General features: G+C 40.5%; 1 protein-coding gene across 1 annotated transcript in view; it reads left to right on the forward strand.

The window, feature by feature from the left end:
• The window catches only part of edar (ectodysplasin A receptor), a gene marked incomplete at its 3' end in the record, with an annotated part of 33,931 nt that continues 13,816 nt past the window's right edge, over positions 1 to 20,115 (forward strand). Inside the window, exons 1-3 of the mRNA XM_079563638.1 lie at positions 1 to 348; positions 14,746 to 14,811; positions 16,681 to 16,800. Of these exons, the coding sequence (XP_079419764.1) occupies positions 14,761 to 14,811; positions 16,681 to 16,800 (171 nt within the window). The 5' untranslated portion in view covers positions 1 to 348; positions 14,746 to 14,760. The remainder of the gene's footprint in view (positions 349 to 14,745; positions 14,812 to 16,680; positions 16,801 to 20,115) is intronic.

Here is a 20,115-nt window from a genome sequence, read left to right on the forward strand (position 1 = left end):
TCCCCTCGCCCTGTGCTGCCTGTGGACACCAGGGGGCGGTGTTGAGCTGTTGCCTGCAGCATGGTCTCTGTCCCATCCAGCAGCGCTCTACCTGGGACCATCTCTACTTGTGTTTTTGGGCGGAGAAAAGTTCTCAGGAGGAGTCAGGAGCGCACACGGTCCGACATGCGCCAATGTGGAGGCACAAGTTCAACAAACTCAGACACTGACAGTCCTCGTGAGATGCTCCAGCTCGACCCACGGAGCTAGAGACCGAAGGGCGACCCCTGACAGGACCGTCCCGCGGCAAAGCTCGCACCGTGCTGCGGACAGTGACGATCAGCCCGCCCGCCTCTCCCGGAGCTCCAGGTAAGAGGACGTCTCTCAGGAATGCACAGGCGGATTGCTGCAAGACTTGGGGGAAATTCCTGTGCAATACTTATTATATGTTTAAAACTCAAATTAAGTTGAAGAGGGGGAAAGCCATAGAATGCAGTGGTATGTGTGTTATGTTGTGTTTCCATAGTTCAAGTTGTTGTGCTAAATAAATCGATTGCTCAAGCTCCTAAAATTAGAATCCCACGTGTTAGTGCATCCTTTTAGTCTTTCTTGGATAGGCTATTTTTTCTTATTAAGGTATGGGCCATAGCACAAGACCAATGGCCTATAAGCCTACTTGCTATTGTCAAAGTCTATTGACACAATGCTGTTGTGTTATTGATTATGTAGTTGTGGTTGATGATGAAATAGTTGTAATATGAAGTTTAAGCCTTATAAAGGTTTGAACTTAGAAAGCTGCCTGCATAATAGAAAGTGAATAGCCTGAAAATATGAAAGTATATGATAGGAAAGCTGCATGTTGCTACAAAGTTTTTCCCCAAGGTATCAAAGCTTCTCACTTCAGTTCTGCCTTTAGACCAAGTTTTGAGTCTAAAGTATGCAGACAGTCTGACTTGATTTTACTAAGCTGTTACACTCCTTGGTTTTTATCATTGTTTTCTGGATGACTGGTTCCAAATTGCACGGTCATAGTTTGTTTAGGTGACTTAGGTAATTTTGATCCCACACACCTCTCTTTCTGTGCATAATTGTTTTCTCGGTGCCGCCTGGCTGTCCCGGGCCCCTGCGCCGCGGGGGAAGTCCTGCCCGCAGACAGGCAGAGCGGCCCGGCTGGGGACATGCCGCGTCCTGCAGCGCCTCTGAAGTCTGCTGCCTGGCTTTGAACTGTAGCCGCTGGAGGTGGAAATCAATCCATCTCTGTCCCCCCCTCCCTCGCTGTTTTTACCTGTGCGTCTCGTGCACCACAGCAGCCCCCAGCACATCTCCTTTACTGCTGCTGCTGCTGCTGCTGCCTCCAAAAGCTTTCAAGTGTGTAGAAACATTCAGAGAGAGAGGCGAAGAGAAAAATGTTACTCATCTTCAAAGAAATTAGTAAGGATTCCCTGGAGATTAAAGTGTTTACTGAATCACTACCACTAGTACAACTGCGACGGCTGCTGTTGTATTGCACAGATAATAAGTACTAGGAATGGAAAACTTTAAGCAGTCCCTGCACTTGGCATACTATTACTTCTACTACAGCAACTTCGATCACATCTGTGGCCAGAAAACTCAAGAGCAAGCCTTGAACGGATTAGAAAGTTGAAGCATTTCTGTATTCCTTTGTTGTTACCAATACTAGTACAACCACTGCTGCCCCTTCCTCTAACAACTACTGCTCCCGCTACAACTTCTGAAGAAATTAGTATACTTTGTGGAGATTAAAGGGATAAGTTGTGAAAAACTCAGGAGCTTTGCCCCGTAGTAGTCCTCGCCGTCACACGCCTCCCAGTTGAATACATAATGTGTTTACTTAGCCTATTTGTCTCTTTATCTTTCATTACACTCGGCACTTGAGTTTACACAATGACCTTATTATTTATCAGAGCATGATCCAACAGAAGAGAAAGGAGACGCTGGTGTTTTTGGTGAACTTTATAGCAGTGATTTATAGTAAATGTCACAGCTGATTCCAATCTACACAGCATATCCCATTCCCTCATAGCAATATTTATGGCTCTCCAGAGGCCTCTTGCACTTGACTGTTTCATAAGACTTAACACATCTAAGACGGCATCAGGCTAAACATGCCATTCAGTTTACTTATGGAAGTCAAGGTATTTCAACTTATTAGCTTGCTATATGATTTATGTCTCAAATGACTGGCAATGGGTTTTATTTACATAGCAACTGAAATGCATTGAGTATGTATTTTCTTTAGATATATTTTCAAATGATTTAATGCTGTTTAACATGTTTGCTCTGCAGTTGGCAGTTTGTTTGCAAAGTGACAGCTTTTATTGCTATAGTATATGGCAACAAAACAACAACATTGCCATAAGGCAGGGGTTCCCAAACTTTTTCAGCTGAGACCCCAAAAATTGGCACGTTAACAACTCGTGACCCCCATTGAATAAAGGTGTTGCCTCTTATGCTAATTTGGAGCTAAAAAAAAAAGTTAATTTGCATTTAAATTTTTTATTTTTGAATAATTTAATGGATTTCACAAATTATACGCAGTTTACACTAAAAAATATACTAAAAACAGTAGCAAATTTCTTTTTGTTTCATCTTGAAATCATCTGGGGACCTCCACCCAAGGCCGAGGGGTCCCAACCCCCATTTTGGGAACCACTGCCATACGCTGTGCAATGAAGGCTACCCATTGCTATAATGCTGTTATAGTGATTCTCAATATGTGGGTAAAACCAAAGAGCAAAGTGAAAAATAACATTGCTGAAACCCATTGCCGATAATACTAAATGTATCCATTATCATAGCTGAAATATATAAGCAGCCCATATATATTTTACTTACTTGCCACTACTGATTCTAGAGTGGATGTTACAAGGGCTGGACAATATGGAAAAAAATAAACACCATTCAGATTTTTCGATTCGATTGTAATTTTTCATAATAAAATAAATACAAGTAGCTGATTCATGATCTTGGACATATCTTTTATACAAACCTCAGCCCAAACGATAACAAATGCTTCCTTCCAGTATCATTTAACGCACACACATTTTCCATTGTCTCGTCCAAACTCCAAAACTAGGTTCTGTTTCTGCCAAAGGAATAGCTGTAAACCTGACAATTGTAAAGACCCTTGACTATTATTATTGAGATCGACCAAAGTAGAGACTGCGATTTCAATTAAATTTGTATCCATTCCTCGATTTTACCCTACTAATGAGTGTGCAAGTTTGATCTGTGTGAATCAAATTGGAGTGTTCAAGGCCTCACCTAAAACCCACAACCATTGTCCTTCCATTTTGGGGAAATTGTGAAGGGGACTGGCTTAGAACACTGTGTGAAGTAGCGAACGAGGCTTTAGATAATTGGAGGTTGTCATTTTGAAAATCCACTTGAAAAATGTTCATATAGCACAAACACAAGCAAGTTTATTTCAACAGATACTGCAGCAGTCATTGCTAATTGTACACACTTTGATCACTGCCACATTGAATAATCAGATTAAATGCTCCTCTTGGGGAGACAAGGTTTAGAGCGTGATGAGAGACGCTCTCCACCTGTATCGGATTGCGGATATAAAAGTCTTGTCAGCCTGCTATTTTCAGTCTAAGTAAGTCTGTAAATTCTCCCCTGACTTTTTAATGGATTGACAATAGATTTGTGCTTTGAAGATTCCTCCAACCTCACGACCACATCAATACGCCACTGTAAACTGCAGCTCAGAGGACCAGAGTTTCTCATAAGCCCCGAGATTTGTACGAAATCTTAGGGTAGACACATGTTTAACCAGGCATCCCTATATCGTTTGTATTCAATTAATGCTGACAAAAAATAGTAAAATCATTGTGCGGCAAACATACAGAGGCGCGCTGGCTTAACGGTTAATACACTCGCTTCGCAGCAAGTGGGTTCCACGTTGTATTCCTGGATTAAGAGGGTCTTCTCTGTAGGGAAGTTGTATTTTCTGCCTGTTGCATCGGGGTGCATTTTGAATATCTCGAGTTACTTGACTTGGAAAACAAGTCAAGAGTCCACGCCTGGGGCTCGAGGACTGGTCGGTGCTGGTTTAGAACTATTTTAGTCATGGTTTAGACTAGGGTTGTTCCAATATCATTACTGGTATCGGATTTTATGCCGATACCACAAGTTTTCAGGTATCGCATCGGCGAGGACCTGACCTAAAACCTGTCCGATACCACATTGTGTTTCTGTCAAAGAGGATCTAGTACAGATGCAAGTCACAGCTGTGTGTGTTGTGGCTAATGCTCACAGCTGGCTTTGTTGGCTCTGCAGACTCTAAAACCTCTAATAATCACAGCATATTCATTTGTGTTATCTTTTTGTTGCCTTCATTTAGTCTTTAGAGTGGAAGCAGAACATTGGCAAAGTTGGGCAGGGACTTTCTTGATATAGCCCCATTGACCATATAGTCCTTTTATAGACCTGGGTCGTTCATATTGGGAAGTAGTGAAAGAGGCAAATATTTTCTCACACTCTGGCAATAGTCATCATTACTTTCTATATTGTACTGCCTCATTTGTGTGCTTAGTGTCCCCCTGTAATGAGAGTTGGAGCAATTAACAAACTGCCTTTCCTTGACTAATTCTTGGCTGCAGCTTAGGCTTCACTTCCACAGTGAGTGCAAAATAAACACAGTCAGAGACAGACTTGGAAGAGCTCTATGTTCTTCTGTCCTTAAAAAAAAAAAAAAAAAAGCAAAGAAGAGGAACAAGGATCAGCGCGAGGAGCCGATGAAAGACAGATAACCGGCAGGCAGGAATCAAAGCCTGTCGGGATAGGTGTGTGTGTGTGTGTGTGTGTGTGTGTGTGTGCGTGTGTGTGGGTGCGTACGGGACGGGGAGCGCTGGTGTGCAAAGTGTACGGGACATCCTTTCATTTGATGTGCGAGTTTGTTTTTCCTGTGCAGCGAGTGGGGAGCCGGCGGTGAGTCTGTAATTAACACAATCAAAAGATGAAGAGGGATGAATGAAGATCACACATAAACACTGCCTCACACATATCATTTACAGGGCCAAATGTTGCTCTTAAGCAATTAGATTATCGGGGGTGCTATTGCAATAATGGTCACAGTCATGGCGCTTTAACTTTTGGTCTGGGAATTCCAGTCACACATGAGAGCTCTGGGTTGTACTGCACAGTCGCTATATAAAAACGTCCAGGCTTTTCTTTGTTTTGCTATAAAGTTTAATTAGACACACTGAGAGACAAACATAAATCCTGACGTTGTTTTTCAATCCCCTCAGTTTTGTTTGTTTGTTTTGTTTGAAATAATAGTTCATGACACTTTGCAGGATGGGGCATAAGATACACAATTAGAAAATAATTGTTTGAAACATTGACTAAAAATGTACCTTTGAATGAGTAATGTGCCAGATCTCAAGTTGTATTTCTTCTTCGTAATTGCATGCCACGGTTTCCTAATGTTGTTTTTAGACTTCATATTGATATTCCATAACAATATAATTCACACAGGCCTATAAGAGGATATTTAGATGAAGGCCAGCTGCGTGAGCCCAGTCTCCAGATCCTCTTAATCACTTCAATCAAGGGTTTATTTTCACATTTAACTTAAAACTGCAATCATGTCACAAATTAGTCTTATTTATTTCCTCCTCATTTAGCTTCGAGCCTTGATAGCGTCTTGTGCTCAGTGACTTTGACAACTTTTGCAGGAAAAAAAAAAACACCTTTAGATAATGAGGGGGAAATGCTATGAGCTGCCTGCCAGACCTGCAACGTTAGCTTCCATTGTCGTGATAATGATGAATGTGCATTGCCCTGATGGCGCAGTTGCTTTTTCAATCAGGCAGTTTTGTTCAGGAACGACGAGAACACAATCTGGCTCACCTTGAGGTAAATGCGCCGCGTCTAATTTGATTGACAGTTGTAGCGTAGCCCTATTTTTGCACTGCAGCTGCCTCCATCACATAAAGAAAAATGCCAACAGCGCATTCTTGCTTTAACACTACCTTTAGAAGACTACCCCAATGACACTTAAATCGTGATTGACAGAAGATTAGCCATTTGCTCTTTTGTGTGCGCTGGGTGAACTGCAGTGGTCCTTTTCAGACTCGTCCAGATCTTGAGCCGAGTTTATGGTGCCACAGCAGTTTGTAGGGTCAGCTCAATGTGCAAATGAGAACATGCAGACACGCAGAAAGCCGTAGAAGCTTCATATTTGTAATACTTTTGTCAGCGGGGTCCCCGACTGGTGCATGCTCTTGTTATGTCCCTGGGCGAGACACTTCACCAGCCTTTCCTAAAGTATGTACTGTATGTGGTCTCTGAATGAGTGATGTTGGGGGTCACGTATGTTTTCAGTCCCGTTTCTGTCAGTCCGCTCCAGGGCAGTTGTTGCATCAGCAGCCTACCCCTGAGTGTGGAGAGTGAATTATTAACGTGGTGTAAATACTTTAATAGGAGCAATATTTTAAGGACATTACTATTGTGACAGAATAGGTGTACTTTATTGTCCCTGAAATCTATCCTCTGTATATGCTCATCCTTCAATGCCTGCAGCACGCTGTCGGCAGCAGTGGGCGACCGCAGTGCAGTGCCTTGGGACATGTCTCTAGATTTGGAGCGATAGGTTTGGTCAGGACTCTCTAGCCTGAGGTTATAACCTTTTGTGCACATTTCTTGATGGGGGAAATTGAAAAGCAGCCCACCCACATTCGAAGGAACAGGCAAATGTAACATAGAGAGGCCCGCATTGAGTACATATTTTGAATGCTTATCTCACTGCTTTTGTAACCTTAATGGAACCGTGTAGTGTGATTGACATGCTCACAAATCATAAATCATGTCTATAATGTAAGGCTCCAGACGGGTCTTTATGTTTTAAACACAGGGGACCCATCAACAAACAGCAACACTCACAAGAGTCAGAAGTTGCAATTATGTGTCAAATGTTTCATGGTATTTGAGGGGTGGAAATGAAAGACCAGCAGGTTGATGAAGGGGAAATCCACCATGTTTTGATCATATTTAAAGACAATCCTTTCATTTTTGCTATTACACACAAAGGAATGTATACTTTTACTTAAGTATATCTGCTGTCATGTGCTCACCACCCAAATACCAAAAGAAGAGATGCTTTTTCGGCATTGGCCACAGGTGTATCAAGACATTGACATTGATCATAGATTTGTGGGATTATGAACATTTTTTTGGCTGAACACTGAGATATAGCACTGCAGCACAAAACATGTGTGGTGCAGCTTTTAAAAAGTTATCCTTTTGAGTCCTGCTGTTATCCTTTTGTGACTTTTCTCCCTTTTGACTTCATTGACTTAAGAGATTGAAAATATTGTCATTTTTTTTTACTTGGTTGATATATTAAAAGCCTGTAAAAAATTGTGAAGTTCTAAAGAGACCCATGTATTAGGAGGATTTCTATTATTATTATTATTATTTTTGTTTGTTATTGAGTGGGCCTGCTTGGATATTCTCATAAATCACACATTTCCACAAGAGGTCATCTGGGAACAATTGCACCATTGTAAAACATTAACACAGCCTAAAACAAAGACACATGGTAAGTTTAAATGTGCAATTGTTTTTTTGTTTTTAGTAATGATTTCTCTCATATTCAAATTTAGCTTTGTTTTGGTCCTGGTTTGGTCTTCTTTTGACACAATTTGATAAACAAAAAGTATTTTCTTGGATTATGTGGTTGAACGTTCTGTATTCAAATGGTTTCAATATTGCAACATCACTATCACAATGTTCAAGGCACTTTTTGAATATCATAAGTGAAGGACCCATCCTAATGACGTCCACATTTCTCTGGTAAAAATATCTCCACTCCTTTTGCTCTGGTTTAATTGTCATCAGAAATTAAAGACTTGCATTGGCGACCACACAGCATCCTGTTAGCTCATTCCTCGTGTGCCTCTGGTTTGCCTCCTGGCTGCGCTCCATGCCCACTGATTGGCCCATTAGTTAATCAGGAAGTCATTAGAGGACTCCTAATGAAAATCCATCATGAGGTTAAACACTGGTGGTGGAAAGCTGCGCCACTCGATGACATGAAGGTAACGGGAGAAGTCAGACTTGCGTTTTGGTCCTGCGCCACAGCAGTTAATTATAAAATGATACTACCACAATATTGAGAGTCAGAGTAAAAGTGCTCAGTCTTTAAGTGGCGCACTGACAACTCAAATTATTTCTTTTTCTAACTAATTAAAAAATTCAGTGTTTTATCATATCAATAGACAATTTGCTATATCTTCCCTTTGTCCAAACTGCTTTTTTTTTTATCAAAATGCATCTATAGCTCAATTTGAGGTTGAATCTTGTCTTTTGCTCCACTTTTAAGGTTGCCCCATTGCTAAAAATCAGCTTTAAATGAACGAAAAAAGACTCTCTGCCGCTTCCATGATCCCAGAACCTGTCACCTGTGAGGTCCTAGTTAGTGCTCCAGTAGGTTCCTTCAGAGGAGGAATGGCCACACATTGTGAAACTTACTTGTGTCCTCATCTGCAGCTTAACCCAACAAAGCGCCTTAAGCTTCTAAAACCATCCTACGGACATTACCTTTGACTTAATCTTGAACATTTTCCTGTCAGATTTTCTGCAGTTCACGTCAAAACCGAATGGCTTTGATGTTTGCATTTGGATGCTCACCAAGTAACAAAGGCATTTAAACAGTCGGCTTGGGCCAAGTTACTGACGGAAGTTGTCGGTATTTTTTGATCTAGGTTTTAAGAATGGACGGCTGGAATGTTGTGTTGGAAATAATGTTGAATTTAAATCGGAAAGGGTTAGATAAAAGAAGATGATTGTCGGTTTCTGTCTGTAGAGCCTTAGAAGACTTATCGTAGACAACACAGGACACATGACGGCTCAAGAACTTGTCTTGCCTACTGTGGAAAACTCCTGTGTGACTGAGAACTTACTCAAACACCTTAGAAGAAGCAAGCAAGTTACAGATTTTACATCAGATCAGTTTACATCAGATCATGAAGACTAGCTGCCAGCCAGGATAGTGCCAGTCCCAAGCCCTGTAACTGAGATAGTCATGCACCACTGTGACTCAGTGCACAAACAAGGCTCATACCAACGACCATCCAATCCAAAGGTGACTGTGCTACCCACCAGAAATATGCTTTTTAGGAAAGTTCACCTACTAACAAATAATCAATCAGCAATACGTCACATCGTAAACCACGTACTTTCAAGTAAAAGCATAAACTCCCTTGATTTCCTCCTCTGAAGCTCTGAGCCTTAGTTGATAATGACACAGCTAAAGACAGAGGTTATTTATCGCGGATTTTGTGGTCGTTAGAAGATTATTAGCCTCCGGGGGCAGAAGACTGGAGCTGACTTTCATCTGAGAGACCTGCCCCGACAGAGAGAGGTGGGGTCCGGAGACAGACTGAGGCTTGAAAGAGGCACAGGAGACACAGCAGCGAGTCTTCAAACACCGCACTGTCGAGGGAGATTCGCTTTAACCCCGTAATGAGTAGCCTCGAGGGGGGCCACAGCCATTTGGCACTTCTGCGCTTCCTGACATTTAAAACACAACTAGGCTTTTATCTCGCTCCCTTGCACAATAACGGTTTAAGAATAGTTTGGGTGAAACGTAAATAAATACTGATTTGCAAAGCTAATAAAGGCACATGTAGCTCTTCTTCAGGACGAACAAAAAAAACAAATTAAGGACAACACCAGGACTTTGAACGAAAACTTAAACCTCTTAACCCCTGAACTGAACACATTTTCTCCAGTTTGGCTTTACCCAAATCTAAAAGCGTATTTTGGATGAAAACACAACAAAAAAGCCAAAAAAGAGCAACAGAAAAGTGACAAAAACGGCACAAAAAAGCGATAAAAATGTGTTGAATACCCAACCTTAAAGGGGCTGGATGCAAGTTCGCCATCTTATACTCACTACTGCCACCTCAGGCCATATGTGTAACTGCACCTTCTATATTAAGCTCGTGCATGACGGCAATTCGGGCCGAAGTGACACATTTTTGAGTGACCGTACAGGATTTTAGTGGCAGTTGAGGTGAACAGATCTGAGCTCATTCTACACATTAGGAGATGGCTGGAACATGTAGGGGGAGGAAAATACATAAATTCAACATTTTTAAACTCCTTATAGTCCCTTAAAAGTAAAAAAAATGAAAAATATACATTTATATGAGTTGTGTAGGCTGTTACACTGGCCTATAAGCTGTGATATTATGGAGAGTTTGCTATTACTGGAAATGCTTTCTGCATTTCTGACTGATTATGAAAGTGCAGCAGGGAAACTTGTCATGTCTTCTGCATTTGATTTTACCCATCCTTAAACTCGGGTGGGGCAACCTGCCAGGAGCAGTGGGTCCCATCTGAGATCTTGATTCAGGCTATTGTGCATGATTCAGGTTGATGATATGACTGAGCGATTGTTGAACGGGCCATGTAGTCACAGAGTAGGAGCCAGGATTCTATTATCAATCTGCCCCATGGCGACTTCAAGCTGTGGGAAGTGGTAGCCGCCACCACTCAAATGACCAAACTGAACAGACTTTGCCTTCTAACTGGATGGATCAGTGTTTTCCTGTTAAATCTCTTGTGTGAAAGCGACACTTAAACGGGATTGAGCCTTGAGGGGGTTGAGGCGATTCACCGAGGTCCCGCCAGAAACACTCCATGGACGAGTGAGATCAGGAGACAGACAGATTTTCACCTCTGATAATAGCTGAAATCATGGCAGCAGTTTCTTCCTGTCCTCATAGCGTACATATGTGCTTTGATATGCCCGCAATTGGAGATTTAAGACTGAAAGTTTAGCTGTAATGTGGGCAATTAAAGGTTTCTGTCCTCGGGGGCTATCAGTCAATGCTGAGCACAGTCTTATTTCAAAACCAGAGGATTTGCTCTAAGGTTAAGACTATTAAGTCATTATCACAGCTTTCTTTATCAATGAATGTCTTGTGCCTCTGAAAAAAAGTGAATCGAACTTTACTTGGGGATAAGCCTTAAACATGACATATGGAAAGGCTTTGAACAATAGGAGGGTTTTCAGTGTAATAAAATCAGACACTGACTGCACTAATCTTAAATTAACAAAAAGGCCCTATATTGATTTTTGTATTAGTGGTGGTGGAATAATTGTTCTATTTCCCCCTTCAATGTATTAAAGCAGACATTTGTAGAAAAAGATTGTTGTAAAGGTTAGTTGTTAACATTTGAATAATTGGGATGTAGAAATACAAAGTTAGAAATGAGTTTAGGATTAACATTTTACACAAATCAATTATATTTTAGTGGCAAACTTTTCCCCTCGTTCTCCACTTGGTGAACGGACTTCACACTTTTCCGGACTGTGCCGAAATGTTGCAAAAGTGGGCAGAATAAGGTGCATGTGCCTCCCTCAGGGTGACCTGTCAGGAGCAAAGGGGCTAAAGGCAGTGCTCCACCCCGCCTATTGTTTGTCCTGTCAGTAAAACGTTTGCATCCTGGATTATTTTTTTCCTCAACCTCTTAACCCCCACCTACAGAATCATATTTTCTCCAGTTATTATTCAGGTATCCAGGCATTACTCAAATCTAGAAGCTTCCTGAAAAAAAAAAAGCGCCAAAACAGCTATGAAAAGAAGATGTAAAGGAGGATGAAAAAAACTACCAAAATTGCGACAACAAAGCCAAAAAAAAGGGATGAAAAAGTAATGAAAAAGTGACGACAACGTGGCAACAATGCATGGAAACATGAGGAAAAATACATCAGTGTAGGTCTTCAAATCAGGCGTTATACTGGACAGTTGGCTAAGAAAATGCACTCTGTTAAAATGGGGGTTAAGAGTAATATTTTACCTGCTCTTTTCAGAAATGTACAGTTTTGAAAGATGATAATAATTGCAGGTGTGTATATGTTTATGTGTTTACAAACCACAGTGTGTGCTGATGTGAGGGGCCGGTTTGGAGCCCTCAATGTTTGGGGTTTGTCCATGATTTCAAACTCCAAACACAGTAGTGTGAGTAAAGTATAGTTCAGTCAAAGGGAGGCCATTAGACAAGTATGAAAAGTGGTTTGTATTTGTTCACGGCATGCAAACCGAGGCCCCAACCAACAAGTTTTAGTGGAAATGGTAGCAGTATATATATATATATATATATATATATATATATATATATATATATATATATATATATATATATATATATATATATACAGCAGTGGGGCAAAAACAATAAAAAAAAAAGGTAAATAACTCGCAACCATTAGAATGTGTGTTCAGATCAGCTTGTTTTCCAATGCAGCTATAGCTAAATGTTCACCACCAATTTTTTTTAACCTTGACTGAAAGAAATTGTATTACAACAACCGTCAGATGATTTAAACTGGGTCTAAATAAGGAATAAACGGGTTAAAAAGCTGAATTAGGTCCAAACTATGTCCAAATCAGGCCTCTACAGGAGCGATAGTACTTAACTTAGGCTAAACAAGGTCTTTATCTAAACTAAACTGCATATTTTTCTGGCCTGTTTAATTACGTTGGTTAGTACTGACGCTACAAACGTATCCTGTTTGGAACGAGGAGCTAACCCATTGTTTTTCCTTTCAATTACAATGACGGCATTATTTACACTCCGGGCGCGCTCTCTCTCTTTGGTCAAGGTAAACACAATCACAGCTCAAGCGGCCTGCTCAAGCTCTTTGCAGATACACTCATTTACATGTGGCTGCACTCGCTCAGTGTTCAAATTAGATGGACATTCAAGAACTATTACATCTCTTACCTTTTGCAAAGCGTATAACAACGCATCTTTGACACACGCCTGCCTCCGCTGCCAAGGGTTTACGGCTTTACACCCTTTCAAATGTCTTGCCAAAGTTGTTAAGCTATTTAGGACCAAGACGGTGAAGAATCTTAAATGGTTGCGAAAGCAAACAAACTGCAGTATGTCTTTATGAGTGTGTAACCCGACAACCGCCGATAAGCCACTGTTGTGATGAAAATGTTAAAGTTGTTTTGTGGGGAAAAAATAGATGCCTGTCTGACACAATAAAAGAGTGCATGACAGGGCAGAAACACATTTCACCTGAACAAACTGTAGGTAACACAGTTCTTGGTTAGTAAGATTTCGCTAAACATTGTAGCTATAGTGTATGAATAACACTTATCCAGGAGAGTGAGAAAAAATTGTAGTGTGCAGTGGTGGAATAAGTAAATCTCAAGTTATTGTATTATTGTTGAGGAAAAGACAAAATTTGAGATTTACTCTTTTACCTATCGCTTCCTACAACTACAACCTCTACTCTGTACCAGGACACTGACGACTGCTTTGTTACTATTGTCTACTTACTATTCCTTCAGTCACTGCTGCAATCCTAAAACAGTAATATTGCAATATTGTACTTGTATAACTGTGAACTGCCACTTCTCTGACTAGTATGAGTGAATCTACTAGTATGGTAGGCTACTTGTACTACCGCTACTACTGCCATACTGTTGCTGCAACTTTTATGATGATTTACTATAACTAAGAATCTCCTCATTGAACTTCTAGGGCTGCATGACATGAAAAAACAACACATGTAATGTAGCTTGATTGTGTCAAAACTTAAAACAACACTTCAAAATACAAAATTATTGCCAAACAAGGCTAAAATGGACATTGTTTGGAAAATCATGAAACATGAACTTTGACAACAAAACGGATAAATATTGCAATTCAAATTTTATATTTGATACATTTAAATGCAAAAATAATGAGTGAGCGGTGTCAGGTTTTAGTCTGTCAAACCAAATATTCTTCTGAAATTGCCCACATGAGAACAACACACAATAATCCACTTCCCAAAAATATTTGGTTTCATGTGGACAGCGTCCTCTTCTGGAGTTCAGTTTCCACTTTTCCTCGACATTCAGAGTACCTCTGGGGGACAGCCACGTGACGAACATAAGTCCGCGATCTAAACACTTTAGGATCTGCTTTACGGAAACTCTGACATTTTATCTGTTGCAGCTGAACCTAAGATCGCAAGGCTCGACAATTCACTCAATCACTCAAATACCAGAGACAGAAGAAAATAAAAACCTTCAGCCTCTTGAGGTCAGTTTATTGCAGTCGTCAAAACCTCAATTGCAATATGATATCGGTAAATCTTGCAGCCCTAACATGAAGAAAGATGTGTAAAACTCAGATATATCGTGGCTTCTTGCAATATGGATATTGCATCACCTATGATTGAGATAATGTGGTGATATGTTCGTATGTGCAGCCCTAATACCACTGCTGTTACTACCGCTATTGTGACTTCTACCTGTACTACTAGCTTTGTCACTACTCCTAAAGTAATATACTCTGCTCAAAGTAAAAGTATGTAGCTACGTTTCATCTCCGACAGAATGACATCTAGTTTGGCCGGACCAATGTGAGCGCTCCGTCAGGCGGCTGTAACAAAGACATTATAATTAAATGTTATTAGGTGCTATCTGCTCACATCATTGAGGCAGAGGTTAGCCAGCGGTGATTGCACAGGTATGAGCCAGCTCTTCAGTCCGCCCCGCTGCCTATTACAGCTTTATTGTGGATGACGTGATGTTAACGGGACAGTGAACCCATCAGGGCCACACACGCTCTGAGCCGCAGCACTTCTGTTGGCAGGAATGCACCAACATCCGCGACTGGGGTGTTGCGCAATTTTTAAATTGTTGGAAAGGTTTAAGTGGAAATAATTTTCAGGGCAAACGAATGCATGAATAAGCCTTTGTTTGTGTGTGTTCAAAGGAAGAAGACGGCAACATGTCAGAGAGGAGGGGGCGGAAAAAGTCTGTCTTCTTGTCTTCTTTATTGGTACGTATACTGTCCCGAGTACCATTACTACGACTACTGCTATTACAGGTACTACGGTTACAAGTACAACTACTACTCTACCTTTGACTAGGGTTATTACTGTTTTCACTAATGACCAATGCTGCTGCTATTGTTCCTTCTTATCGCAACAGCTAATTCTACGGCAATTACAGCTCCTGCTTCTTCTACTACTACACATTTACTGCTCATAGAACTGCAAACCATTATTAACCTTATCAGTGCGGTCAAAAGGACCTACCATACTGTTACTTTTATCTACCCCTGAAATGTTTATTAGTTCCATAATGTGCTTTAAGCCACATTTATCTGCTTTTGGCACAAGACGGTCCAGACTTTAGCTATTAAGTGCCAACAGCTTGCATAACTCGGCTGCTCTTGTAACAATTAGTCAACCTGTGACTCTTTTTTTATTATTATTATTATTATTTTTTTTACAATACAGCAGATATGTGTATAATCTAGTTGAGAATCTCAAGATCCTGTGCTTGTTGTGATGTTGAAACCTTATTGGCAGCTTTCCCATTCTCCTCACCCCCCTTCTTCTGCTTTCTCCTCATCAGTCACCATGTGTTCATGCACGCCGACACATGAGCTGTACGCAAAAATATACACATTAGGTCCCACACTTGAATCAGTTTACCAAACCATTGTGTGCACATGTGTCTAGTCACAAGTATCAGTATTGTCTAAACTCCTTTTATATGTACTTTATTGTTCCCATGTGGAAATGTGTCCCCTTGACTTATTTTTCAATGCGGCAACCTGCCAGAAGCAGCGTGTGAACGCAGTGCTGCCACAAAGGACAACCGCCAAATCTTGAACTATGGTCAGGACTGATGTACCTCGCTAGATGAGCCTAATGTGCATGTTTTGGGATGATGAAGGAGTATCTGGAGTAAACCCTCTCTGATGCAGGGAGAACATACAGGTCCACACAGTCTGGGAATTTCACTCGGGACATGTGAGGAAAAAAGAGCACAATGCTCAGGAATAATTTCAACAATTAAATGTCATGATTTTTAGCCTTTATTTATTTTGTATAAGTGTTGTTGTTGTTGTTGTTGGGTTTTTACCTGCAGACAAAGGGGGTAGTTTGGTGGTTAGAGGAGGGGCAAAGATAAAGGAAACATTCTCTTGGTGAGCAAGAACCTTAAATGTGCCACAATGTTTCCAAATGTTTCCACGTGCAAAACAACCTGGTTAATATTTTCTAACAGAACAGCCCTGTAACTTAAACTACTGTCTTTTGTACTTCTATAATTGCAACTAGTTTCTTGACCAATCATCATTAAACTTCATAATCATAATTAAACTTAAATTTACCACATCGTCCTGTTTATGACTTGGCTAAAGAGAATTTAGCCACTTACTAATACTGTTCAAGCTTTTATGGCAAGTTTGAAAGAATAAAGATCAGTGGGATATTGAACACAGTGGAGGGTAAAAAGATGGAGCTCGTTAGCCTTGCACTCATTTTTGTTCCTATTATTGTGGTCTGCAAGTAGTTTTAGTGCTCCATCCGTTTGGTAGAGTTAGAACACTGACTGTTTTTTATTACAGTGATTAATGATGAGGCACATGTAATGCAAAACACAAAGCACCGATTAACTGTAAACTACCACAGTTACTTGATATTATTGCAATTGACTACAGTACATCTATGACTCATCTATTATGGTACTTCTGTTTATTAAAGCTGGACAACATCCTAAAATGTGAACAATTTTAAACGATAAATCACTACCTTGCTATAACTTTGACAACAACTGCCCTTTAGAAACCTATTGCGTTTCGCCTCATTTACCGTGTCCTGCCCGCACCATCTGACCACCATCCCTCCTTCTCCAGGTGTGCTGTATGATCGCGAGCGCGGAGTACTCCAGCTGTGGAGAATATGAGTTCTTCAACCAAACGAGCAACAGCTGCCAAGCGTGTCCACAGTGCCAGCCGGGACAGGAGCCACATATGGTGAGGCACAGAGACATGCAACTTCATTAAATCCTATTATATGTATGATAAGTAATGCACTCAGCAGAAAATGTGAGAATCAGTTTACCTGTGCAGTGCACTGATCACACTTGTAGCTGTTTATCACAGCTACAATTGATTTATTTAACTATTTTTGGGTTAGGGTATGCATGTATTTTAAAGGAAATCTCAGTCAGATAGAACGGGGTCCCCAAACTTTTCAGGTTGTGGCCCCAAAATCACTCAACCAACAAGTCGGCCCTTGAGTAAAATGTAATTTGCGTTTATAAGATTAAAGGTGCAAAACATTTCAAATCTAGTTTAATGATGTTATTTTGGATACTATGTTTTGACATTTGGCTTAATTTTACTGAATCATGCTGTTTTCAATCAAAAATACATCAAATTCAGAAATTTTGCGATACATTGTGGCTTCTGACAGGGTTATTTTGACACCTCATATTAACTACAATAATGAAAGAAAAAAATCACGTTGTGGCGACATATAAGCAGCAACCTCCCACTTTCTTGGTACAGCAGTTTTTGTGGGGTTAGATGGCTCAGTCGCAGCGGCTCAGGACTAACACCTGAACACAATTTCGTTGTACGGTTGTACAATGACAAATAAATCACTTACTTAATATGTTGTGCAGGCCTGCTTCATTAATCCCAGAACCGAAGGATCCACATTTGTCCGCTATATCTTTACCACTGCGCAAATTGACGTGTGTCTTGCCAGGGGTCTATTCTGCAAGTACTTGTAGTTAATCGAAATGTCTTTTTATTTATGTTGTTTTCATTTCTCATCAACAATATGCTTTAATCACTCAATGCCCCTGAAGACTTACTTGTAAACAACTTTTGACCACATCCCTAGACCACCCACGGAGAATGCGCATTGCGGCAGAGTGAAGCGTGTCTAAATCCCAATGCACAATTTCTTCTGCTTTATGGCGCTCATTGACTTAGATGTGAAGGTATGCATTACAGGGCACCGCAGCAGTAGTCACAGTCAGTCTGTCTGCCGTCAGCCAAAGAAAACAGCAACGCTTCAGTGGACACCCTGGGGTGCCACGCCCGCCCCACTCAGACACGCACCAAAATGAGTTATTATACCCCATCGTTAGAGTTTATGTTGTTCTAGACAAGTGAAAACATTCTTGCATCTTTAACGGACAGAGTGAGATAGGACTGAGAGAGATGCAGACCCAGATTACGGAGAAGTTACTTTAAGGTCATGCGGCTCCACCTTTTTTGATTGGTTTGATTATTTTTATATACGTTCAGATCCGACTTTGTGGCGGATTGTCAGACGATTTATAGATGTCATAGGTATGGTTAACGTTCTCATAACTGCAGTATGTTCTGTTATAGGTAGTCTGATGTGTCAAATTCAATTTTACTTAGCAACCTGAATCATCTCCTAAATTTCTACAATGTAGGTTCAGTGTTTCTTTCGAGCAAACCTGTTTTTGAGCCACGCAGACGTGATGAAAGCCGATTTATCAATGGGACGAGAGCGGCCCTTTTGCACTTTCTCCGCCGCGTCTGCCTGGTTTGTAATTCGCGTGGTTCTGAGGTTTTCCCTGGCAAGTGTGTCTTTGACTGAGTGAATGAGTTATCACTTTAATCATGAGATAACTACAGGGGGACCGTGCTGTTTTTTGAAGTTGTTGGAGCCTGTGCCCCCCCACACACAGATCATGACACGGCGCATTGTGACAGAGACAGGGCCATGTTGGGTCCAGATTGTGGCAACAGCTGGCTTTGTGTTCTCCTGGTAGTCAGTAAATGTTAAATACACATGAGCATTACGCACAAACAAAGGAACAAAGCGTCCATTAATCTTTTTTTTTTTCAGACTTTGACAAAACAAGATGCTAAATTAGGACCAAAACAAGGCTAAAATTAAACGAAATTAGTAAAATAATGCCCAATGCTGCACTTTTACACATGTTAAACCTACTATTCAGCGTAATTGTCAGAGGCTTTGCTTGCAAAAAAGTACATGTAAATCTCAGCCAGACGAAGACCAATCCAAACCTTACTCCAACCCTTAATAATGGAATCCAATCACATGAAGCCTATAGGCAAAATTGTACACTAAAAAAAACATGAAAGGCTGGATACCCTGATGTGATTAGGGCTCATAATCAGTAATATTTAACAACTGTTGCATTGCTATTCTCCTTTTATAAGAAACATTGTATCCTTTATGTCTGCTCTCTGTGAACGAGCATAAACACAGCCCATGATACGGCCTTATCCGTATATGCAAGATCCAAAGATAAGTTTAACCCAAAGTGACAAGATCTCCCCGAAAGCTAAGGCCATTTTTATATCAAAACAATCGGAGTGAAACTTGCAGAAGAATATTAGATTTCTTTGGGAACCGGCGCACCGTAGCCTTGAGCTGCTTCGACTGTAGCGAAGGCTTGTTTTAATAGACAGATGAAAGTAGGAGGGAAATGCGAGATGAAAGTGCATTTTTGTATGTACTACATGTGTGCGTGTGCAAGGGCGTCGTGCCTCCGCTGCGAAAGGCTTACATGTGGCAAAGAGGAAAGATCAATGCTTGCGATGCAAAATGATTGGGCTTGAACGACTAGCGCTCTCACCTCACAGCAAGACGGTCCCGGGTTTGATTCAATGACCTTTCTTTGAAGAGTTTCCATGATCTCTTTTATTCTTGTTCCAAAATATGCACAGTTGGCAAATCCACCAAGATATTTATTAAACTATTATTTACTGAATCTACTATAAGATCATTTGATTCAAGTACAAGTCATACAAATAATGAAACAATCAAGTACAAGTAATTGATGAAAATGCTTGAGTATTAAGTGACTCCAAAGAATAGACAAAAAACATTATAGTAGATAGGTAGGTATTACAGCGGGACGAGTAATATTTATTTCTTGTCAAGTAAGAATACCATAATAATATTACTCTTAGAAGGGCAATTGCTTCAAAATGTTACTCAAGGACATGTATTTAAGTAAATATAACCCTGCCTCTGCTCCTGACCAAAATCCTTGCTCCAGATCTGGAGATGGGTCACCAGTAGGGCTAGGTACCGTTAAAAAAATGTTCTCTTATTTTTTCCCTTATTTATTTATTTTTCCCAATTTTGGCCCTAATATTCCCAGTGTTTTCCAACATTTCTTTTTTCCAACTTGTGCTTCACTTTTTTTTTTCCTTTTAAATTTTGATAACCAACAGCATCAAAACTAGGAAATATAAAGATTTTCTATTCTTTACCTGCTTTTGATATTTTCATTATTTCGATACCAGTGGTACCTGAACCTTTTTTTC

This window comes from Gobius niger (genome assembly GCF_951799975.1).
Source record: "Gobius niger genome assembly, chromosome: 9".
Taxonomy (NCBI): Eukaryota; Metazoa; Chordata; class Actinopteri; order Gobiiformes; family Gobiidae; genus Gobius; species Gobius niger.